This window comes from Harpegnathos saltator, unplaced genomic scaffold, assembly GCF_003227715.2.
Source record: "Harpegnathos saltator strain DR-91 unplaced genomic scaffold, Hsal_v8.6 scaffold376, whole genome shotgun sequence".
Taxonomy (NCBI): domain Eukaryota; kingdom Metazoa; phylum Arthropoda; class Insecta; order Hymenoptera; family Formicidae; genus Harpegnathos; species Harpegnathos saltator.
Window position 1 is genome coordinate 48,315 of NW_020230179.1, and position 22,165 is coordinate 70,479.

At 46.9% G+C, this 22,165-nt stretch overlaps 2 protein-coding genes across 2 annotated transcripts; both read right to left on the reverse strand.

The window, feature by feature from the left end:
• Positions 1 to 27: 27 nt before the first annotated feature.
• Positions 28 to 1,317, reverse strand: LOC105192100 (uncharacterized). Its single transcript, XM_025300554.1, has 4 exons — positions 1,221 to 1,317; positions 723 to 865; positions 432 to 593; positions 28 to 297 (listed from the first exon to the last, which is right to left on the reverse strand). Exons 1-4 carry the CDS (start codon positions 1,307 to 1,309, stop codon positions 119 to 121), a joined length of 573 nt encoding a protein of 190 aa, XP_025156339.1. The 5' UTR covers positions 1,310 to 1,317; the 3' UTR covers positions 28 to 118.
• Positions 1,318 to 2,073: 756 nt separating this feature from the next.
• On the reverse strand, positions 2,074 to 3,856 carry LOC109504691 (uncharacterized). The gene is made up of 4 exons (XM_025300553.1): positions 3,397 to 3,856; positions 2,926 to 3,279; positions 2,634 to 2,742; positions 2,074 to 2,502 (listed from the first exon to the last, which is right to left on the reverse strand). The coding sequence occupies exons 2-4, from the start codon at positions 3,169 to 3,171 to the stop codon at positions 2,156 to 2,158; spliced, it is 702 nt and encodes a 233-aa protein (XP_025156338.1). The 5' UTR covers positions 3,172 to 3,279; positions 3,397 to 3,856; the 3' UTR covers positions 2,074 to 2,155.
• Between the last annotated feature and the right edge of the window lie 18,309 nt (positions 3,857 to 22,165).

Consider the following 22,165-nt stretch of genomic DNA (forward strand, 5'->3'; position numbering starts at 1 on the left):
TTTATCTTTCACTTTTTATTTCTTCGTTATAAATGTTATGCATTTTATATATTGCATCATTCGTGTATACTTATTTCCATCTTTATTTGTAACGCTCGGCAGCTTTTACATCACATAGCTAATGCATCGCTTTAGATTTCCATAGGCTGCAGTCGCCGAACTTTCTTTTTATCGGGAGAAGAGGTTTCAAGTATCGTTGCTGACTTTTCATATTGCTCAAGCCCAGTTTGCTGATTTTATCCGTGTACTCTGAAGTGCCTGTAAACGGTTTGTCCCAAAAGGAAGCGGTTTCTGAAACTGCGAGTTATCGTACTGTACATAATGTAACACACACATACAAAATGATATACTAATTATAATTAGTTATATACTAATATGACAATAACAATATTTCTCTCAACTATATATATATATCGACAATCTGTACTTACTTTTTAACAGGCTCATATTCTTGGCGGGTTGAATCGTTGGTGTCTCCATAGCCGAATATCTAAATCTGTTCGGATCTCTGTAAGCATCTTTCCAATTAACAGCTGGCGATATAATAGGTCGTCCAAGTAACGAATCCATCTCCGCAATCAACGAACTGTAATCTACAACGGACAGATTCAACGAAATAAGTCAATGTCGCAATAATACACAAAAAGTAAAAAAGAACGTAAATTTTTTCTTCAGAGCTTCTCTCTTTTCTTTCTTTTATATCAAAGATTTTTCAAATTCACCTCTTTTTTCATAATCTGTCTTGTAAACACTTTTCATTATTTTATCTGTATCAGATATGTCGTCCACAGTCGGCGACATGGAACTTAGCTTTTCACAATTGATTTTGCGAGATTGACGTTCCTTATCAGTCAATTGCTTGTACCTTCAAAGTGGAAATATATTTGTCACACACAAGATAAGGTGCAATAATCGAGACAATCGGAATAGATGGAGTAGTACAATAATAATTCAACAAGATTCTTAATTGGCATTTTTTAATAATCTTTTATAAGGGATCAGTATTTAATTATCACTTATTTACATGTGTATAATAATTTGCTAATAATTATGAAATATTTTATTATTGAAAAATAATTGTCTTGCTCAACTCGTTCAATGATTTTATTTACGACTTAGAGCTGTATTAGCTCTTAATTGAAATAATCTGATAGATATATAAGTTTCAGGTAAGGATTATTAGAAATCATTTGCTAATCGAAAAAATTCTTTATATTTACCTCATCCTCCGATATTCGAAGCCATGATAGTCACACTTGCAATCTTTCATATCGAATCTTGAGAGGTATAATGGGACATTGCTATCCATTGATAATGGTGGCGGTTTTGCTATTTTTCACGAGAACCGCAGCGCTGATGTGTTATGCTACCAAAAATTCCCGAAATACCCGATATTTGACAACTTAGCCCGATATTTTACGAGAACATATTTTTTCGACAAATTACGACACGTCAAGAATTTTTAATATCTTGCAGAAGCGAAGGACATCAACTAAGCGGAATAAGGTAGAGATGGGCTCATGTTGGGTAAAGCGGCATTGGTGTCTCGTGGCAGACCAAATTTCAACTTTGGAAAAATCCAAGTAACTTGATCCTTTATCAGCATAATCAACGTGACGGTCGCTCTGTAGAGCGCATAATGAAATATCCCGTTCAACAGCACGACGACAACACCGACGACGAACGACTCGGTCACGTCCTTGACATCGATCATCTTACAACTGGCAAATTTTGATAGTATCTTGTGCCGATAACTATTTCCTCAAAACCGGAATAGTTTAGACGATGCTGAGAGATTAGCAGCTCGATTAATTTTGCGGATGCATACTTTTGGACACGCGACGTTTGGAACAGGCCGAAACGCGATGAGAATGCAGGAATGATCTGAAGTAGCCGATATCACTCGCGAATAAAAGCTGAATATCAATTGTGCGTTTATACACAATATCGTCTTTCCTTTCCCGAAACATGAATATATACTAATCTAACTTTAAGTGCAACATTTTATGATTAATACTCAGTATGATATAATTCGGTATAAATCTTTTTGCAAATATTTTTATTTTTCACGTTGTTTCATTCATAGATGCCTGATTACGCTACGAATTAAGTTTCCGCATATTTAGTTGATCATTAGCAAATTTTTCCAATAAATTCAATTGGTTGTAATGTACATCGGTACGACGTTCCTCTTGACGTCGTGCAGTTCGGCTTTGATGATGGTGTGATCCATTCTGTCGATACTATCTCGATACTTCGATTTCCACAGCGAGAGACATTTATCGTCATCCTCGTGCTTCTTCTCGTACCTTGATATACTTTTCTGTGAAAAATCGCACGCCTTGCCTCTCGGACTTTTGCCGATTTTCGAGATTTTGGGATGACGATGCGGCGGAAAATCAGCTTGTATGATAATGTTGATTGGCAGACAACACTGCAGTTGTTGACCATCCCCCTCGACGACCGCCGACGGCTTGTCACGTCGCGTCATCCGCGCGGCAGCTGCGACGAGATAAAATTTTACTTAAGCGAAGCGATGAGAACGTAACAGTGTACCAGGAAATTAATTTCCGGGTTACTACCGCGCGCGGTAGTAATTGTTATATATCTCGAAGTATTTTCATTGTATTCACCAGGATCGCTGTAATCCACCTGATACGTGGTCTTTAAACGATCAGCGTTCACTCGCGCTGATCCTTCGTCGCGAGATTTTCTGCACGGATCGGGACATCTTGCTGCGAGCTTTAAAAATTCAATCGCTATTATTCAGCGTCACTTCTTCCTCCACCGATCACTGTATTATTCATTGATCCCATTTTGATTTTCTGGGTTCGAGTGGTTCGGGTGTAATAATTATTCATGCTCATGTGTGAGGTGTGTCGTTAATCATGCGATCAAGGAAAAGTGAGATTCCGGGGTATTTACCGGTTTCGACCTTTGTTTATCTTTGACGGTGTGAAGTTTCGAGGGACGTTCCGGACGACCGTCGCAATCGTAAGACTTTCGGCATATTCGTAATAATTCTTCGAGCGCTTTCCGTGGATCCATGCAGACGCAAGCGATGCCTCTCGCGTCTTCGCGCTTCGCGATTTGCGGCGGTGGAGGTTTTCGCACGCATGAAACTTCGGGCCAGGTGTAGTCTCGTCTATAGGTCGAAGTGTAGCGATCCATCTCGATGATTTAGTCTGCGAAACGCGGGGGGAGGGGGAGAGGGAAGACGGCGAGAACTGCACGAGAGGATGCTTAGAAGTTTCGAGCCATTGTTCGCGTGCGGTGTTCCTGATTTTTTTAACATCGTCGATAATTATTCACGGCGAATTAAAAATATGGAAATAATTATTTGTTCATTAGTAATGATATTAACGTGCCGAGCAACTGAAAGATATTTTCACTTACCTCTTCTATCGGTCACCCATATTTCGTAATGTTCAATTTTGCATCTCAGTCTGGTGCATCGTGAGATTCCGAAATTTTTCCACGCGCAATTCTGTGGCGGCGCAGGTTGTGATAGGTGTAAGTTTACGATTTCGTGTTTACATTTTTGCGTAAAAATTTGTCATGCATCTCGAACGATATTTAAGCCGAACTGTTCAGCCATGACGAAGACGTCGATCGATATTTAGCGATGCAAGAAAGAGCGTTTGTCATATCTTTAATTTGTGGCAATCTGCAACTTCGCGCGATCGATCTTCCACGGTCGAAATTGGAATCTTCGATTTTCTTGACGAAAACTCAATTAATCATCACGACGAGCACTGTAATAATTGACAAAAACATCAGCGATGTGGGAGACTCGATTATTACAACGATTACGACGATCGGTCACGTGCGCAAACAATGATAAAACGGCTTTGATCATGGCTCGTATAACGTCAGCAGGACAAATAAGCGGCGCTCAGTAAATATTCGGGAATCGAGTATCGCGCTCGCGCGTATTATTACTGACAAAGGCGCAAAGTAGCAGGAAAAGATGGCACCGCGGCTTGGAAATTATTGTGCTTGGCCTCGCGCCATTCGCGTAAGGAAACTTATTATCGTTTTCACGCCGAACTATCGGCTGTTATTAATAAATCGGACGAACGCGCGTGCCTTAATTGCTTTATTTCCGCGCTCGATGAACCGAGTTTAGTTCCCGTTTAGTTCCCCGTTCGCCGATCGTGTTTGCTTACGCTGACGAAAATACACTCGGCGCGCTATTCGACCGGGCGGTTTACATCGCGCGATAATTACCCCCGGAGGATATTCGGGTAATGATCGGGACGGAGAGTAGAGATCGGAGGGAACGAGAAGCTCCAATCCGATCTTCGCCCGGCGTTTCTTTTTCCCGCCGGATCTTGGCGCCGGCCCAGAGGCAACAGATAGTTCAATGTAGAGCCGCCGCGTTTCTCGGCCACCGACTGCAGTCGGCGGGACAGTAAGGACACCGTTCGCTTTATTTAGAGATGCGTCGATTAGAAGGCGCATCGCTTCCGGAGTCGCGAATTTACACAGCGAGCTACTACATAAGCGGCTCCGACAGCTCGACGTGTCGTCACCGTCTCTCCGTCACGTTTTCGTCGACCCGTCAGCGGACGATACACCCCAAAAAAAGTAATTTCAAAACAAGCGGAATTGTCTAAATTTTAGAGGGTTTTTTTCTTATATATATATATATAGCCTAAGATTTAGAGGGTTTTATTCTTATATATAGACTCAAGAGGATTCCTCTAAGATTAAGAGGAAAATATTATAAACACATTATTCTTAAAGTTAGAGGGATTATGTGTTACATGTATGATGCAAATCTTATTGATTTTAATATAAATTTCTTCTTATACACTTTAGATTATTGCATCTTTTTTTTAAGAGGATTATTATTTATTCTTACCGTACTTTATTCTTACTGGTTATAGTTAATTCGAAAAAAATTATAATGTACAACGAAAAATAATATATATGTATATATATATATATATATATATTTCTGGCTCCAGTTCTACAATAAGTAGGCACGAGTGAAATAAGATCATCATGACAAATAAATTTCCAATCAGTTTTGTTGTGAACTTTAATCGCTTTATCGAAAAAAGAATCCTTTTTCTGTAAAAAGCTTCGCTTAGAATATGAGATTATGGGAGAAATCATTTTATAACTAGAATACTTTTTTTTACTGTGTCTCGTTTATTCTGGTACGTCTCTTTAATCGATTCGGATACAATTTTCTTTATACCCTGTTCTTAGCATCTTCTTTTTGAAAAAATTCCAACGCTAATATCTGACACCGTTGAAGAGTAAACAGGCTGATAAATTTTCAATTAAAAATGGTTGCGGTGCCTAATTCGGGCCAGTATTCGTGCAAGCCCCGTCAGGTCTCTTAATTTCCGGTATAAAGAAAATTCTTATTAAGGAAATAATTATGCAGATGTAATTTAAGATGAAAAGAGAGCGCGGGACGAAATACGACGACAAACAATGTAGGGGCTTCTTAACGGAGCTCCGCAGCTACTATGCTAATATCACTCCAATTTCGTGAAGTATATTTCGCCCCCGCTCGTAAAGTTTTCGTCGGAACGCGCAAGGGCGAGTCGAAGGATAACGATCACCGGCTGGCGAGATTGGAAAGCTCTGGGAAACAAATTTCGCATTGTTCTTCGGGAGCATGTTAAAGCTCGAGATGGACGGATTTGTCCCGTCCTCTCGAGTAAGACTCTCGAATTTTCCAGAGGATCCCGTGAGGGTCTCGAGGGTCTCCTCGGACGAGAATGTATTTTCTCATTTCTCTTCTTTTTCTTCTTTTTTCTTTTTTTCAAATGAGCTTTTCATTAATCAGCTTGCTTGACAATGAGAACGGCGGGGCCGCGATATTTCCGTTGGCGCTGCTGCTTTGATCTCACTCGAGGATTGCAAAACGATCGCCGGCGGCTTTTAGCCGCGCCTAAATTCGTCGTCTCTCCACCATGCCGTAGGATCTCGATTCCGACGTGGCGCGCGAGGGCCGCGCGTCCTCTCGGACGAACTAGGTATAGCGAGGCGGAATTAAGGGCGCTACGGAGGGGTGGAGGAACGGTCCGATTTAGTCGGTATAAATCATCTCCGCCTCGCCTTCTCTCGTCAACTGGCACGCTCCCGGCTCCGCAGGAAGGAAAGCTCGGAAACAGACTGTACCGATGGTCGCTCTAAAGATATCGCTGCGTCCACGCGGCCAGAAATAGAACCGTGACGTCGTCGCTACGAAAGAAGACGAAGTCGTCTCGTAGTCGTCGCCGTCGTCGTCGTCGTCGTCGTCGTCGTGCATTACACCGTTTCCCGACGATCAGCCGGTGGGATGTCCACACCTTCGCGCCATCATCGCGCAGCTGACCTTTCGCGTCGCGTCGCGTCGCGTCGCGTCGCGTCGCATCTCGCGTCTTTTCCCGAGCTTGCTCTCCCTTCGCGAAAAGAAATTGTCGGACCTTTAGTCGTGTTACTTTCCTTCATAGTAAGGAGACACGTATCGGAGCGAAGTATCCGTCATTGTTATACCACCACGTTCCGCCAGCTCTCAAGTCCGATTGTCTGATTCCACATTTGTAAAATGACTCATTTCTGTCGAGCTAATGAGATCATCGACCAACTTTTGCACACTCGCCTCATAAATCTCGAGCACGGAGGAACACGGGACTCTTTTCTGAGCAGCCGATAGAGCGAGGGAGAGGGGGTGGAAATTCGGAGACTATTTATGCTCGATACCCTCCCTATTCGAGGGACTAAGTCGATCGTTCACTCGGGCAGGAACGTCGTAAATTCTTTTTTTTTTCGGCTACTGCTTGTATCTCGCCACTCGCAACTTTCGGGGAAGCCGGACGTAGGTCCAATTTGCATTAGCCGGATGATTGATGGGCGGTATGCGAGGAAGCGACTTCCTATGTCCAATTTCGAGCCAGTGGCTGGCAGGAAGATGGAGAGATCGAGGGCTCGACTATTTGTCCCTGGTGACCGTTTCTATTAAAGTCCGATGGAACCTCGTGGGTGGAAGAGAGAGAGAGAGAGAGAGAGAGAGAGAGAGAGAGAGAGAGAGAGAGAGGAGAGAGAGAGAGAGACGCTTTGCGAAATCGTGGCATTTCGTGGAACCGCTCGGGTTCCGCAGACGCGGCCGTAGACGCGTACGATACGCGCGAAACATCGCGCGAGAATAAAGGCGCGGCCCGCCCATCTCAGCGGCAAGGGGGGATAAGTCTTGGGGGTGCGGATGAACAAGGAAGGCCAGCGAGGAAATGCGCGACGCTTCGGAGATTTACGGGCTGCGCTCGCGCAGCTTTTTACCGCGCTCGCCTTTTTCCTCGCTTTTATCCAGCCCAAACAGTCGCGCTCCCGCGCGCGGCGCGAGAAATTGCAGAAAAGTCACGGGTCCCACGGCACGGCTGAAAATCACCGGCCGACAGCGCGTACGCGCCGTAAATTTCTGCAGCTCGGGAGCAAATTATTGTTTGAGCGAGTTAGGGCGCGCGATAGTAATCGGCTCTGACCAGAAGCCGTTAACGTGATTTATAGGCCGCGTTCCTGCGCCTCGTCTCTCTTTCTTCTCGGTCAGCTGCGAGATTCTCGGTACTTGTGAGCCGACGACGACGACGACGAGGCCGGGCGAGGGGCGAGGAGAGGACGAAGAAAAAGAATGAAAAGGAGGAGGGAAGGAAGATTCGTTGACAAAGAAGCCGAGGCTGCGCGCGCGCGCGCGCGCGCGGGAAACATGCGTCGCGGAAAAGTTAATGGCTGGAATTTAATGGCGAGAGCGCGTCCTACGTGTTCGCCCGGAGACGTTGTTATCCCGAGATTCACGGCGCGAATCCGACTTCCTCGCAGCCTGCGAGCTTTTTCACGCTCGGCTAATGAGCTTCCGCAGCTTCGTAGGCTCGCGCGGAAATCCCGCGATTCGACGTTTATTCCACTGCCGTTTATTCCCTCGCCGCTCTCGTCGACATCGTCGACGTCGCTTTCAGCTCGCGATTGCGCGCTGATCCCCGCGAGACACGTAGCCCGAAATCGCATAAAACGCGCACCTTGCTTTCTCATCGGACGCTCGAATGATTGGTACCGCGCGAATTCGTCGGAGAGAAGCGAGATGTGCGCGTCGGCCTTTTCACCAGCACGCGACGACGATGACGTTCACCTCGCCTCTCCGCCGCACGTGCTCGCGCTTTTACGTCGGACGGCACGCGGGAAACGCGTGAGCAAGTGTCCTATCAAATTTACGCTGGTATTTCGCATTGCCAGGCACGATGTGGCGCCCAATTAAACGTTTGATATAACGGCGGACCCCGCCGCGCGCAAGTGTTTTGACTTTCACGATGAGCGCGCGCGTTCTCCACGCGCGGGACCGCGGGTAAAAATAATTTCGCTGCGGCGAGGGTGGAGAAGAGCGAGAGAGAGCGAGAGAGAGAGAGAGAGAGACGGGGAGAGGACATCTCGGCGATTCGCAGAATGGCGAGAACTCGCTCGCGTCGGAGCGTACAAAGTGTAAAATTACCAGCGTAAAGTACTCTCGTCGGGAGCGCTTCTTGTTGCGCATAAAACGTCAGCCGAAAAGCCTCCTCTCTTTCTCTCTCTCTCTCTCTCTTGCTCTCTTTCTTGCTATCTCGCGAAAGCCTGCATCGCCTCGATAAATAAGCCCTGGACATGCACGGTTCTCGTTGTCGCGTTAATATCGCGATTGCGCGAGGCAGCCTTTGCGCGAAATGACGCGCCGTGGACGTTTCTTTCCTCTTTTTTTCGCTCCGGGCTTAGTCGAGATTCGACGGATATTCGGTAAACAAGCGAGAGAAAGCGGCCGCGAAAGACGTATTAATCTACTCCCAGATAGATAGGAAGCGAGACTCCTTGGATCTGTCTGTATAAAACTGGAAATCGCCGTCGTAAAATATTCGCGTCACGCCCGAGTTGCCTCTGCTTGACGCGAGACGTCAACCGAATACTGTCTCGCTTAATCCCCCTTGAGATCAATGAATTTACTTCGCAATTAATATCGCTGTAGAATGTCGTCGGTGAGATCTGCGATATCCATTAATATCACATATATTAGGTGTTCCGGGTAGTTTTGAGGGCTTAATATAGATGGCTATCAAGCCACAAATCTACTAGAGATATTTTGAAAGTTGATACGCCATTTTAAAGCTTGGACATTTCTACAAATAATTTGACACATGGCACGTGCATTCGTGAACATAACCATATTTTTTGTGCGATTGAAAATGGAGCATGGTAAAGAGCATTTTTGACATTTGCTGCTTTATTGTTTGGATTCGAAGAAAACGGCTCTGCTAAAGCCCACCGATTCATCTCAAAAATTTATTCTGACTTTTTTCCATCGATTAAAACATGCGAATACTGGTATCGGTGATTCCGATCTGAAAGACAAAGAACGTTCGGGTTAATCGAAAAAGTTTGAAGCTTGCCGAATTGTTGGCATTATTGGATGAAAACTCAGCTCAAACACTTCGAAAATTAGCTGAAGCATTAAATGTTGGTAAACCAATCGTTTCAGATCGTTCACACGCAATGGGGAAGATTCAAAAAGAAGGCAAATGGGTTCCACACGAATTGGCTATTCGAAAGCATTTGCACTTCATTGCTTTCTCGTCACACAAAAAGAAATAGTTCTTGTATCAAATTATAACTGGAGATGAAAAATGGATTTACTATGGTAATCCTGAGCGTAAAAAGTCGTGGATAAATCCAGGCCAACCATCGACATCGACTCCAAAACGCAACATCCATGGAAATAAAGTTTTATTATGTATTTGGTAAGACATGAAAGATGTCGTGTTTTATGAGTTGCTACAACCGAATCAAACAGTCACTGCTGTGCGTTATCAAGAACAATTAATCGATTTGAATCATGTCTTAAATAAAAAACGTCCAGTAATAGCTCAAAAAAAACTCAAAGTGATTTTGTTGCACGACAATGTTCGACCGTACTGTTGCAAAAACAGTTAAGGATACATTATCGGTACTTCAATGGAAAGTCTTACCGCACGCCGCGTATTCACCAGACTGTGCTCCTTCCGACCTTGTTGACCAGCACTTCAAATCATATGAAGAAATACAAAAATGGCTCGGTGAGTGGGTCGCTTCGAAGGATGAAAGAACATTTCTTTTATCGCGGAATTCACTTGTTGCCCGAAAAGTGGGAAAAAGTTACAGCTAGCGATGGAAAATATTTCGAACAAAATATAATTTAACGTCTCTCAAAAATAAACGTGTTTCTTTTGCAAAAAATCCCTCAAAACTAACCGGAACGCCTAATAATTTACTCATACGCACGAGGAAAAACCGAACAGCGACCAGACGGAAACTTATACAATCATGTATAAGTTTCACAGCAACATGACGATTTTTGTAATTATAATATAATTTTAAAATGCTGTAGCTCTTCTCGAGGCGTTGATTTTCACGTTGGCGTTTCATGTCAGCGGAACAAAGAGCTGGATGTATCTTTTCTCTCTTCGGAGGATCCGAGAGGTCATGGACCATTGGAGAGACGACTTTCATAGACCGCGTCGTCGTGTTCTTCGCCAAATGAACTCTTCCGAGAGGACAGAGAGCCTGACGTTTTCAGAGGAAGTTAATAAACCTGCGGAGCTCTGGAGCTCAGCGAAATCCACAAACGGCTCAGTGACAACGCTCCCGCGGATCTCGTGTCACTTTATTCGTAGGAAGTGTCATTGCCCACACTTTGTGCCTCGGCTCAGGAAAAAGCTTCCGCGAAAGAATCCAAATCGGTCTCTACCGCGTACACAATGAGTCGCGGTGTCGTGAAAATCGTGAAAATCGAGACGAGGAAACCGCGAGGAGAAGTTTGCAGGAAAATTTAATTAGTCGCCAGCCGGGAAACGCCGCGAGGCGGAAAGGATCGGCGACAGCTGTTTCTCGCAAATATTACGTCTGAGGAAAAGATTACGAGTCGCTCGAAATTTTAAGAGTCCGAGAAGTCCTGCAGCTCGGAGCTTTTCTAATCGAGAAGTCGAACTTCAGTGTCGGTTAAGCTTCTATAATTTTTAATTAACAAACTCGAACCCGTGCTCCGAGGAACGCGCCGTCGCACAGATGACATTCTTTGGTTCAAAATTTTCTAGAGACCTGAATTTTCAACCGATCATTGACACTAATGGATGAGGGGTTGATCCTGAATAAATTCCAAAGAGATCTGTCTAGCCGAAATTTTGAAAAAATTATCGGTTCAGAGTTCATGGGTTTAGGGTTTGTCTTAAAAGTTTAAAGTACAGCGTCTTGAGTTCGACCTCAATGGGTACTAAATGTGAGATCTCAGAACTTATAATCACCTTTTAGAAAACTCAGAATTTCAAAGCTCATCATTTCAGTCCACATTACGAAAGAATTAAGGATTAAAATCCCTTTGTGCTTAACGGGTTTATATTTGATGTTTTTGTATTTTGGGCATATGAGTTTTGGGTTTCTGGTTCAAGATCGATAAATCTCGAGGTGTCTGTTGATTGGTTTCATAGTTTCAATCCGCTGAATACGTTATTAGATAGAAATAAGTGTCGAAGTGTTTAACGATAATTTTTCCTCTCTTGGAGCTAGTAATTCGAGAGAAAAATTTTTTTTTTAATTTTGGCAAAACAGATCTCTTCAGAATTTATTCAGGATCAACCCTATCCATTGATGTCGATCATTGATTGGAAATTCAGGTCTCTAGAGAATTTTGAAGCAAAGAATTTTATCTGGCCCCACTACGCGTCGCATCCCTTGACGGGACGATCTCCCTACTTTGAGCCTTAAACAGATTCGACTCCTTGTAAATCTCGTTGCAGCAGCTTGCAGGAATCGCGGGTTCGCAAGCCGTCGCGTGAATTTTGCACCGAATGTAGGTTTACATCTATTTACGTAGCAAACGTGCGCTTGTTGTTCCATATGGCGGCCGTGGATCTTATTGTAGCCGCGTTATTTGCGAGCTGCCGTGTATACGCGCATACGCATGCGAGAGCGGCTCTCTTTCTCTCTCCTGCGCGTCAAAGACAACCTGCCAATAAATCGAACGCTGTCGCGCGAATGTCATGTCGCGTTACCGCCGGCAGGGACGCAACCTAGAAAACTACCCTCAGTTTTGCAGTAATTATGTGGATACCGTTATAATCTATTACGTTTCTCGTTCCTGCAAAGTTCTTGCGCGCCACATTGGTATTCGTCAGAACCCGTAATACATAAGCCTTCCTTCTCCGCACGTGCATTTTCCTGAAGATTTTTTAACACGCGGATCGTCCGACGCCATCACGACGACGTCGCTCCAGCGCGATCTTCAGGATCTTACTCATATCGAAACTGAAACAAAGCGCACCGAAACTGCAAAGTTGTTCCGTTCGAAGTAATTTGTCATTGTTACTCGTTTTTCCTCTTGCGAAAAGAATTCTCGTCATCATTAGTCATTTTAGGGAACTATTCCCTGTCATACCGTCTTCACTCGGGAAGCAACGAGCAAGTCCGTTACTTTTCCATCGACTTTCAGAGACCTCTCTTTCTTCTTCTTCTTCTTCTTTTCAATTCGCCCACGCACACGCGTTCTACAAGCAACGACGAGAGTACCAATTGTGCTCGTTACCGTTACCGACTCATCGACCTCCCTCTCTGCTTTGAAGCCTCCTCCCAGCATCCGCGCGACCGTCCACCGCGCGACGGCGATCACCCTCGCGAACCCGCGATTCGATTTGACAGCGGGCGGCGTTACGTCGGCGAGGAGAGGGCTGCCAACAAGTCCGGTTACACGCCACGGCGGTGTGGCCGCGACCACGGAGATTACGGGACGGTACCGTGGTGTGCCGCGGCCGCGCCGCAGGACGGTCGCTCGACTTGGAAGGACAGTGGTTTTAAAATAAGCACCGAGAGTCCCAGAGCTCTGCCAATGTCTATCGGTCCAAGCGTTCTCTCCCTCTCTCCCTCTCGTTCCCTCTCTCACTCTCACGGTCTCTCTCTCTCTCTCTCTCTCTCTCTCTCTCTCTCTCTCTTTCACCCGGTCACTCGCTCGCTCGCTCTCTTCTTCGGCGGTAGCAGTTGATCGCGCTCGCAGCAGCCGCCGCGTCGTTCGCCGCCAGTCGCGAGAAGAGAGCGCGTCGTTCAGTAGTTGAGCGGATCGACCCGGTGGTTGTGAATGCCGGAAATAGGTAGATCCCCATAGCTGACCGGTGCATAGCGGGAGCGCCGATGGATCCCGCGGAGATCTCGTGAAACGTGCGTTCCCCATTCCCGGGGAGGACTTCAGCCACCGACCAGGTCGCGTCGAGATCGACGGAGCTCGCGAGTTGTTCCCGGACCTGCTTGTGCTGGGTGGACGGTTACGCGATCGTCGGAGACCGTACGTCGTGCCGGAGATCGGTCCACGAGGTCGTCGAGCGAGGAGAAAGAACGACTCTCCGACACGCGCCCTCCGACTTCATCCTTCGCGGGCCTCGAGAACTCGAGTACTTCGACCTCGGTATTGACCGCGATCGATACCGATCGATTCTCGAGCGGCCCGAGCGACTCTCGGAATCTCGCGGCGGGAGCGATCGTGTCGATTGGATCAAGCAGGACAGGCGATTCGGAAACGTCGCACGTGCATCGGTTTGGCACATCGTTTGCGCTCTGATCGCTAGATCATAGGTGAGAGAACACGCTCGTTGGTCACGACAGTGGAAGGAGGCTCGCGACGCGCTTACCTCGACGAGCGTCTCAGGACGAGCGTCCGGTGGCCAATGGGACGCTGAGAATCGCTCAAAGTTCTCTCCCATTGGACCCCGACCGGGTCTCGCGTTGCGGGACTCGTCGTCGAAGAAGAAGATACAGCACCTTTCTTCCACTGACTACACTGACGAGGGCACGAGGGCTGCTGGTAATTGCTTCTTGCACTTTCTCCCCTCGCCCCGATAAATTCACGCCGAAGACGCCTCGTCGATGACAAATACAGTCTGCTCTAAAGTTTACTCGAACATGCCGATTAAGGCTGAATACTTGTTTGGAAACGTAATCTCTTCGCCGTATCGGGATCGCGATTAGAACGACTTTCTAATTACGCTCTATTTCTGTGAAGACTGCAGTTAAAAACAGCAACTTTTCTCTCTCTCTCTCTCTCTCTCTCTCTTTTTTTCCCTCAACGATGATTAAGCTCTGATTAATCTCGGAACATTTCACAGCGGGCACTCCCGGCTTGTATATATTATTCTGTACCTCGCCTTTCATTTTACAGTTCTTTCGCAACGCCTCGTCTCCCTTCCGTTTCTGCCCGTCGCGTCGGCTCCGGCCGAGCACCGCGTCGCGAAGTACTGACCGATAACGAGAGAAAACTTTCAGGACCGGTGCGGTTATCAGCGGTGCGAACAAACGAGAGTCGTCGCTCCTTTCCCCCTCGGAAGCGAGCGTACACACTTTGAGTGAGTCAGCCTAAATCGACGAGATCAGTGATTCATCTGCAGTGCAGAACGACATACACGGTGAGTCGCGAGTCGCGAGGTGAACGCTCCGCGAGTGAACCCGCGAAGTTAGCTGCGGGAAGTGACGGAAGTGATTCGGGTCAACGTTCAGTCAGCCAACGTCGTCGGCAGTCGCGTCGCGCCGCTTCCATTTGGCCGTCGCGACCGGCGACCGCGGCAGCAGCGCGCGATCCTCGTCGATCGATCAACGGCGCATCCACGAATTCCAGATTAGCGGACCGCCACCGGGAGCAGATGCCAGGTGTCAATTACGTCGAGCTGGACGCGCGATATTCCGCACCCTGGAACACCCACGTCGACGCGGCACTCATGGGCATTCAAAGCACCGCGCAGTTCGTCGAGAAGTACCACCACATTATTGGTAAGTGAGTCGAAAAGCGACGAGGAGGCCCGGTCGCTTGCCGGAAATTTACGACGCGAAGGAGGGAGCAGCCGTCCTGCGAGCAGCAAGTCTCTCGGCGGAGTCGCGCGATCGGACGCAAACGCGTCCCTCTAATGAGACGCTCGTATACGTTAAGGCGCGCGTCGAGAGGTTACAGTTATTGGGTGTCGAGAACGCGGACGCGAGAGCGCGAATTTCCGCGCGAGCGGGAATCCGCTTGTTTGCAGGCGAGCGTGCGACAAGGAAAGAATGAGAGAGAGACAGAGAGGGAGGGAATGAACGGCGCGGCTCGTAAATCTGCCTCTTCTTATGTACGCCTCGTCTTTGACATCTTCGCCGGACGCTGAAGGCGCGAGTAAAGCTGATCGCGCCATGTGTAACGGTAAGCGTTTTACATGACACTGATTCTCCTCCCTCTGCCTGTCGGGGTCGGGCGCGATCGTAAAGCATTGGATTTACGACATTGTTCGGGCGACTCGAGGCGCGCCGCTCGCGTAATGAGGACCGTCCCGCGCACGCGCGCGCGCGCGCGTGCGCATGCGCGCGAGCGGGCGCGTGCGAGATTCGTGACGCGTTCATCGCGAGTGATGTAACCTCTCGATATCGCGGGGTTTCGAACTTTTTTGTCGACCTTTTCGTCGAACGCGAGCAAGTTGGATTCTCGGACTGTCGCGATTGTCGCGATTCACTCGTTTCGTGGACTTGTTCCTCGCGAGCTCCTCCCTCGTCCGTGATATGAAAGATGAGTCACGCGGCGCGCGAGTGAAGTAACTCTATCCAGAGTACTCGTATAAACAGATGACGCGCGAGAAAAGAGAGCAGAGAGAGAGAGAGAGAGAGAGAGTTTCGCAAAAATATATAATACTTGTGTAACACTGAAAGATTGTCGAGAGGCGTCTGTTGATTGCCCGAAAGTTTTCAAAGTTACGCAGAGCGCCTTCGAGAAATCTCTCTCGTAACGCTTTGTATACAAAGATAATTTTACTTTGGTGAAAATAGCACTGCTATTGTTTTATTCCGATGAGAATAGAGTTACAGCACGCGCGCTTTAAATTTCATACACGTGTATGTGTATGTGTGTGTCGAAACCTTTTTTTCTCTTTTGGGCGTAACGAATGCCAATCAAGTTTTTATTTTTTATACGCAACGATTTTCATCGCGATCAACATTGGTCGCGATCGCAAGGAATTTCAATGTAGAACGTAGTATCGTTGCGCTCGGTAGTTGCGTTGGAATCGTGTTCATTTGTTCAGCACATGTTCCCGCGTAAATTCTCCTTTCTTTCTCGCTTCCATCCTGTTTATCCTGAGATTGAAAAATTGCCCCTGTCGGCGGAGGAAACAACGGGAACACTGAAAAACGCTATCCACGTGTTTTTCTGCCGCAATTAATAATAACGATGGCGTGTTTCGCGGCGGTTGAACACGCCGACAAGTCATTCTCCCTCTCTTTGCCAACATTTTTTTCAGCCGAAATAAATCAAGTGGCGCGGTATTCGCTGATTCAGCAATGCAGCGCGCATTGTGCTGCATCATGAGTCTGTTGTTATTATTAAGATGATGAATTGAAAGTTTAGACAAAAACTTTGTCTAAAGCTATTTTGTCTAAACAAAACCGTGTCACAAATTTTATGCATCCTCTTTGTTTTAGTAATTTAATAAACGATAGAGTATCAAAGGCACACGGCAACGCTAGTTTATATAAATAAAAATAAAAGGTCTCAGGGACGAGTGAGTGAAAAAAAAACTAAGTCTTTTAAGAAATAAGAAATTCCGTCGTTGAAAATTAAGAAATTGATATTAAGGAATATATCTGGTCGCTTCGCTAAAAAGCGTGTGTGTGTGTGTTTTTACTTCATAAATATACACTGTATATACGAGTTAAAAGTGTCGCGCGATTTAGCACATTTAGCTAAAAGTCTCGCGAGATTTAGCGCGAAATCTTTCAAAAATATCGCGTCCGTCTCACAGCGCGAGACATCGGCGACATAAATACACGCGATTGAACAAAATTTCATCTCGCAGCGTCGTGCGAGTTTCACACTCGTCCAGTCCTTCGATCATTTCACCGTGTCGCGTGTCCGTGTAACGCGCCATATATAGCTCGCTGTAAACGCATCTGTCCATAAACAAAGTCAAGATCCGAACTCGCGCGAGCGAGGAAAGCGTCGAGAGGCGCTAAAGATTCTCCGCTAATCCGTAAATTACACATTCCGCCGCACCGAAATCTCGTCGAGTCATTTGTTTCGAGCAAAATCATTTCTTCGTGGACGTATTCAAGCGTCACAGAGACGAGTCTGTGACGCCGTTATATATAAATACACACCGAGCCGTTAATAAATACACTCGCGTACACGCCTCGTCTCTGTTCACTCTTTTTGTTTTAAACGGTATCGCTCAGATTTGGATTGAGATTATTTACACCGTCGCGTAACGCGACGGCGCATACGAGGAACGGAAAAAGAAATCGCGTAATCCGAAGCCACGCATCCCGAGGATCGCAATTCGCGATCTGGAGTCGCCGTCGCGCACCGTTTCTGTAACCGTTCATGAAACGTGATAGACAGCCGGACAGTGATCGGAGGTGGACTCGTGTGTATATATTTAAAGACCGTTTCGTCGGGGATTTCCCCGGTCCGTCTTGGATACGTCAGGCGGACTGACACCTCCGATAATCCGTCGGGCCGCGAAGCTGCGTTTAAACGACTAATTGACGAGTTTCCTGGTTCGCGCGCGCGTCCCCGCGCGAAAATCTATGAAAGATCCGACTGTTGCCGGCAAACGAGTGCACAATATTTCGCAGTTCGAGTTCGAGCGCCAAAGGTCATGCTCGAAATGCGTTCACACTGTCAACGTGTGTAATGCTCCGGGCGTCCGCGCTTCTCACACAACGTCATTGCAACCTTTTTTAACCTTTCGACGCACATTCGTGGCTCGCGATCCGTAAAAATATAATTCGCGAAAAGTGGTCGTGGAATTTTATTATTTTGCAAAATATCATCTCTCGTTTCTTTGGTATCTTTTACATCGATTGAAACATACAAAGCGGTGTAGAATTATTATTTTACCATCTGTTTTTTTACTTTTGAATACGCGTACAAATAATATCGTTTTTTGTTTGCGACAAACATTATTCCGCGGGACGAGTTTCGCCCGATGAAATGTTTATGTCACGTTAATTGGAGATTATCGAACGGCGCGCCCGAACGGCGTGCGGGTGTAATTTTTAACTGCAAACAGTCGACGGCGCGCGCGTCGAGCCGATGAATAATTGCGCGCGCTCACGCGCGAAATCGTTGCGATGGAATTAACTGTGAGTGCGAGCGCAAACACGCATATTTCGCGACAGAAAAAGCCTATTTCGGGTTAATAGATCGCCTGTCGAAACCGTTTATGCGTCTAGTAGTAGGATCAGTTTCATGGATTTCTGCCAACTATTGTGACTCACATGATTGTGTTGGCGTGTTTATACGAGCTCACGCACACACACACACGCTCGCGTGCAACTCGCGAATCCGCGCGCGGCCGGGAAACTCGTGCTATACGTCGGGGAAAATTTTCGGGTTGTCACTTTCTTAGGTGTAACAGCGCCCTCCCGTCCAAGCGTAATGCAAGAGATTCAAATTCCCTCTCGGTCACGCGATTTATCGCAATTATCGCAATGTATCTCGTGCGGCTTGGGCGAGAAGGAACGATAAGAGCCAAATTGCAGATGTAATTTACGTATATACGCAGGTACTAATTGTTTAACTGTCACGAAGTGCCGGAAAGTGCCGCGGCGGGAGTCTTGTGTATCTCACCGATCTATTTTCGGCACGTGCGAGAAAGTTTTATTTCAAAAACTATAAAAGCCGCTTTTAGAAGACGCGCGCACCGCAAAGGTTAATATCGAAATGTTTCACGTATACGAGACATATAATCATTTGTTTGAGTTGTACAACACGCACTCGAATCAAAAACTATCTCTTTCTAACTCTCTCCCACTTTTTCAATACGCACGTTTTGCACGATCGATTGGGATATTTATTTTACCGAAATCTCACCGAAGCTCACAGCTGTGAGAACTTGAAATTATTTATCGAATATGAGCCATGAGATTTTTACTTAAGGAACGATACTTGAACATACGTATCATTACGAAGAGTTCGAGACTCTATCCGTATGATTCGAAAATATATTCTGTCTTTTGCTCCACAATCTTTGGTCCGTTTCGGAAATAGGCAGAACAGATGAAAACAATGGCGAGATGCAAAAGACGCGTATCAATATGTATCGTTATTAAAACACCGAAGGAGACTCTTTTCTCCTTCCGTCAATTCTCCTTCGCAAAGTGCGATGATAGAATCGCCAGCAGCCGCGCGCTGTCTTTCAATTGTAAATATCCATATTGTCAGTGTAGAGAACGTTTCGCCCTTGAGAACAGCGTTCGCGCTCGTGTATTGTTTCCCCGAGAGCTCCCGGTACGTACGTTATTAACCAGCAGCGACGTTATTAGAATCGCATCGTCATAAAGTCGCGAAATTTTGCAGCGAGAGAGAGAGGTAAAGGTACCTCGCGTGATTCGCGAAAGCCACGGACTTTAATTCCGGAGCCGCTCTCGTCACCCTCGCAAAAGCTAAATTGATCCACTCGGGTATCACTCGTGTGTCCGCGAGATTATCGTCGGCGATTTAATTTTCTTTTTCATCGCACACCTCCCGCACGCGAGCGACGCACTGTGCGTATCACACGGTGCGTGTGATGCTTGGCAACGGTCTGCTCGTTTTCTCGCTACCGTCTGGCAAAGGCTCCACCATATAATCCATAAATAAGCCCTATCCGCGTGTCGCGTTCGCGTGTATTCGCGATGTACGTAGATAGTCACAGGTAGCCGTTGAATTCGGACGAAGCTGAACGCGCGCGGCAGCGCGCAGGCAGTGCACTCTCGCCGAAAGGCCAAAGGCCTTGGGAGAGGGTCTCTTATTAGATCTTGGAACAGGATGAAATTCAAAAAAGGCAAACGCACGTGTACGCGCGAGCGCTCGAATTTACAACGTCTCGCCGGCCACGAGAATCTCGAGCTCGCATGAGCGTGCGCGAGCGATCGCTATTTCGTCACCTCTTCGCGGATCTATCAGTTGCAAGGGACAAGAAAGGATTTTGTACAAGGATTGTACAGAAACGTGAATTAATTGGAATTAATTGCATCGAGTCGAGTTTTGAAACACACGTGGCTTTCGCGACTAGCTTGTCGCCCACAGCGTGCTCGTCTATAAGTAAAATTAAACTGTGCATCATTCTATCGTTCTTTGACTCATCATCGATCGAGACACTCGGCAGAGAAACCAGAGTGTGTGGTTCACACACACACACTCTCTCTCTCTCTCTCTCTCTAAAAAAAATTTAATTATTTAGGAGATCCAAATTTTACCGTAGAGGCTCTAAGCCGCTTGTGTGCGCGCGCGCGCGCGCGAGAGAGAGAGAGAGAGAGAGAACTCTAATTATAAATCTCACTAATTATACGCTTCAAATGGTTGTTGTTAGTCTTCTATGAAAAGATTCGCGGCATTAGCCCATTCTTCTGTGACAGAATAAACTGTCCTAAAATTAGTCTAATTCTATTGCAAGCATTAAGCCAACCGTGAGAACTTCACGATCGATGCCAGCGAAGGTACAAATGCCGGCATCATGCGATGTCACGTTGCTCGTTTCATTGACTAAGGTAAGACCCTGCTTGTCGATTGCGGCAAGCAAATGATACGAAAGTTTCAAGCGGCAAAGGTGTGCCGTAGAAACGCGTGAGACACACTAGAGGAACCAACGAACTAGCGACCGAACATTTCTAAATCTGTCTTTCAAATGTCGGACTTTTATTTCTCATGGCTGCAGTCGATTACATCGCACACAGCAGGCCGCTCGCCGCGTTTCTCATTAGAAACGATTGCGCAATAATTATTCAAATGTCAAACGATCATTCGATGATATCACTTTTCTCCTCGTCGATCGAAAAATCAGACCGTCACCGAGAGTGTCCTGTTTTGATGTCTTCTCGTTTTGTAACATTCGTCTCGCGACAAGTCGGTCGTCACTCATGTTTTATATCATGACTGTAAAATTGTTACAGTACTGTAACAATTTTAAACATTGTTATGCCGATGCACGCTCATCATCGAACGGGCATCGAGCGCCTCGCTCTATCAGCCGTCGAAAAGTCAGTCCTCCGCGAGTGTACTTGGCGTTTTCGCGATTGCTACCCGGTGGACTTCCAACGGGTAACGTCGTCGTCGTCGGGGGAGATCCCTCCATACGGTAGCGGCATCTGGCGTCTTCTCTTCAGGAGGGAGCAAAGCTCCTCGGAGCGGAGACTCGCTCGCACCGTACGCGTCGGGCACCAGCATGGGCGCGTGCGGCGACCTTGCGGTATTTTTGCGCCGATCTAAAAATAATACGCGCATTTTATAATACGTACGACGAGTTCTAACCCAGTCTCGCCGATCGACGATATCGAACTATATCTATGTTACATCGCATATCTCGCGAGGAATAACGCCGGGAATACGGCGCGCCGGCGGCTACGTCCGAACCGCGCCGATCGACCGGTGCGGAAAAAGATCCGCACCGATTTTTCCCTCTCGCGTGTCGATCCGCAAATTTCCTCGTCACTTCACGGCGATCAGCGATCGCGACGTTCGTTCCACTCGGGGAATCCTTTCTCTCTCGAAGAATTCGTTCGAAAGGACAGCTTCGTTATGTATTCCTCTTTTTTTCTTTTTTTTTTGACGGAGCTGCGGACGAGTCTCGCCGTGCTTTGAACGCGTCATCGTCGTCGTCCCGGCGCGATCTCTTATCGGTTCGCCGTTTTATATTCGCGTTTCTACACGCGGAAATGGGTCGCGCGATGGATATCTTGACATTGCCAGTTGTGAAACGTGCGATACACTGCCGGGATTCACCCGACGTGTAAGCGGCGCGGCACCAAGTGGTGGCGATCATGTGAGCACCAGAACAGAATTATCGTGAAGGAGGGCCAATCCGGTATTTCTGGCGCGATTGTCCGGCGAAAAATAGATTCGTATGGCGGTTCGGATTAAAAGACGCCACTGGGACGATTATTCTGGCGCTGGTTACGCTACCGATGTCCTTCCGTAATTCCCTCTCTCTTTCTCTCTTTCTCTCTCTGTCTCTCTCTCTCTCTCTCTCTCTCTCTCTCTCGATCTCTCTCTCTCTCTCTCTCTCTCTCTCTCTCTCTCTCTCTCTCTATCTCCCTCTTTCCCCGTCCTTCGTGTGACCGCTTTCGCGTCTCTCCATCATTATTTTATCGTAACTGCAGTACGCAACGCTATCTTCGCTGAAAGACACGGCTCGATAAG

Excerpts from the sequence above, each read along its gene's own strand:
- LOC105192100 (XM_025300554.1), bottom strand. The coding sequence starts at position 1,309 with ATGGATAGCAATGTCCCATTATACCTCTCAAGATTCGATATGAAAGAT. Across the intron at positions 594-722 it reads GACAGATTATGAAAAAAGAG|ATTACAGTTCGTTGATTGCG; the intron begins GTGAATTTGAAA and ends TGTCCGTTGTAG. Across the intron at positions 298-431 it reads GAATATGAGCCTGTTAAAAA|TTTCAGAAACCGCTTCCTTT; the intron begins GTAAGTACAGAT and ends GATAACTCGCAG.
- LOC109504691 (XM_025300553.1), bottom strand. The coding sequence starts at position 3,171 with ATGGATCGCTACACTTCGACCTATAGACGAGACTACACCTGGCCCGAA. Across the intron at positions 2,743-2,925 it reads ATAAACAAAGGTCGAAACCG|CTCGCAGCAAGATGTCCCGA; the intron begins GTAAATACCCCG and ends GAATTTTTAAAG. Across the intron at positions 2,503-2,633 it reads GGTGGATTACAGCGATCCTG|CTGCCGCGCGGATGACGCGA; the intron begins GTGAATACAATG and ends ATCTCGTCGCAG.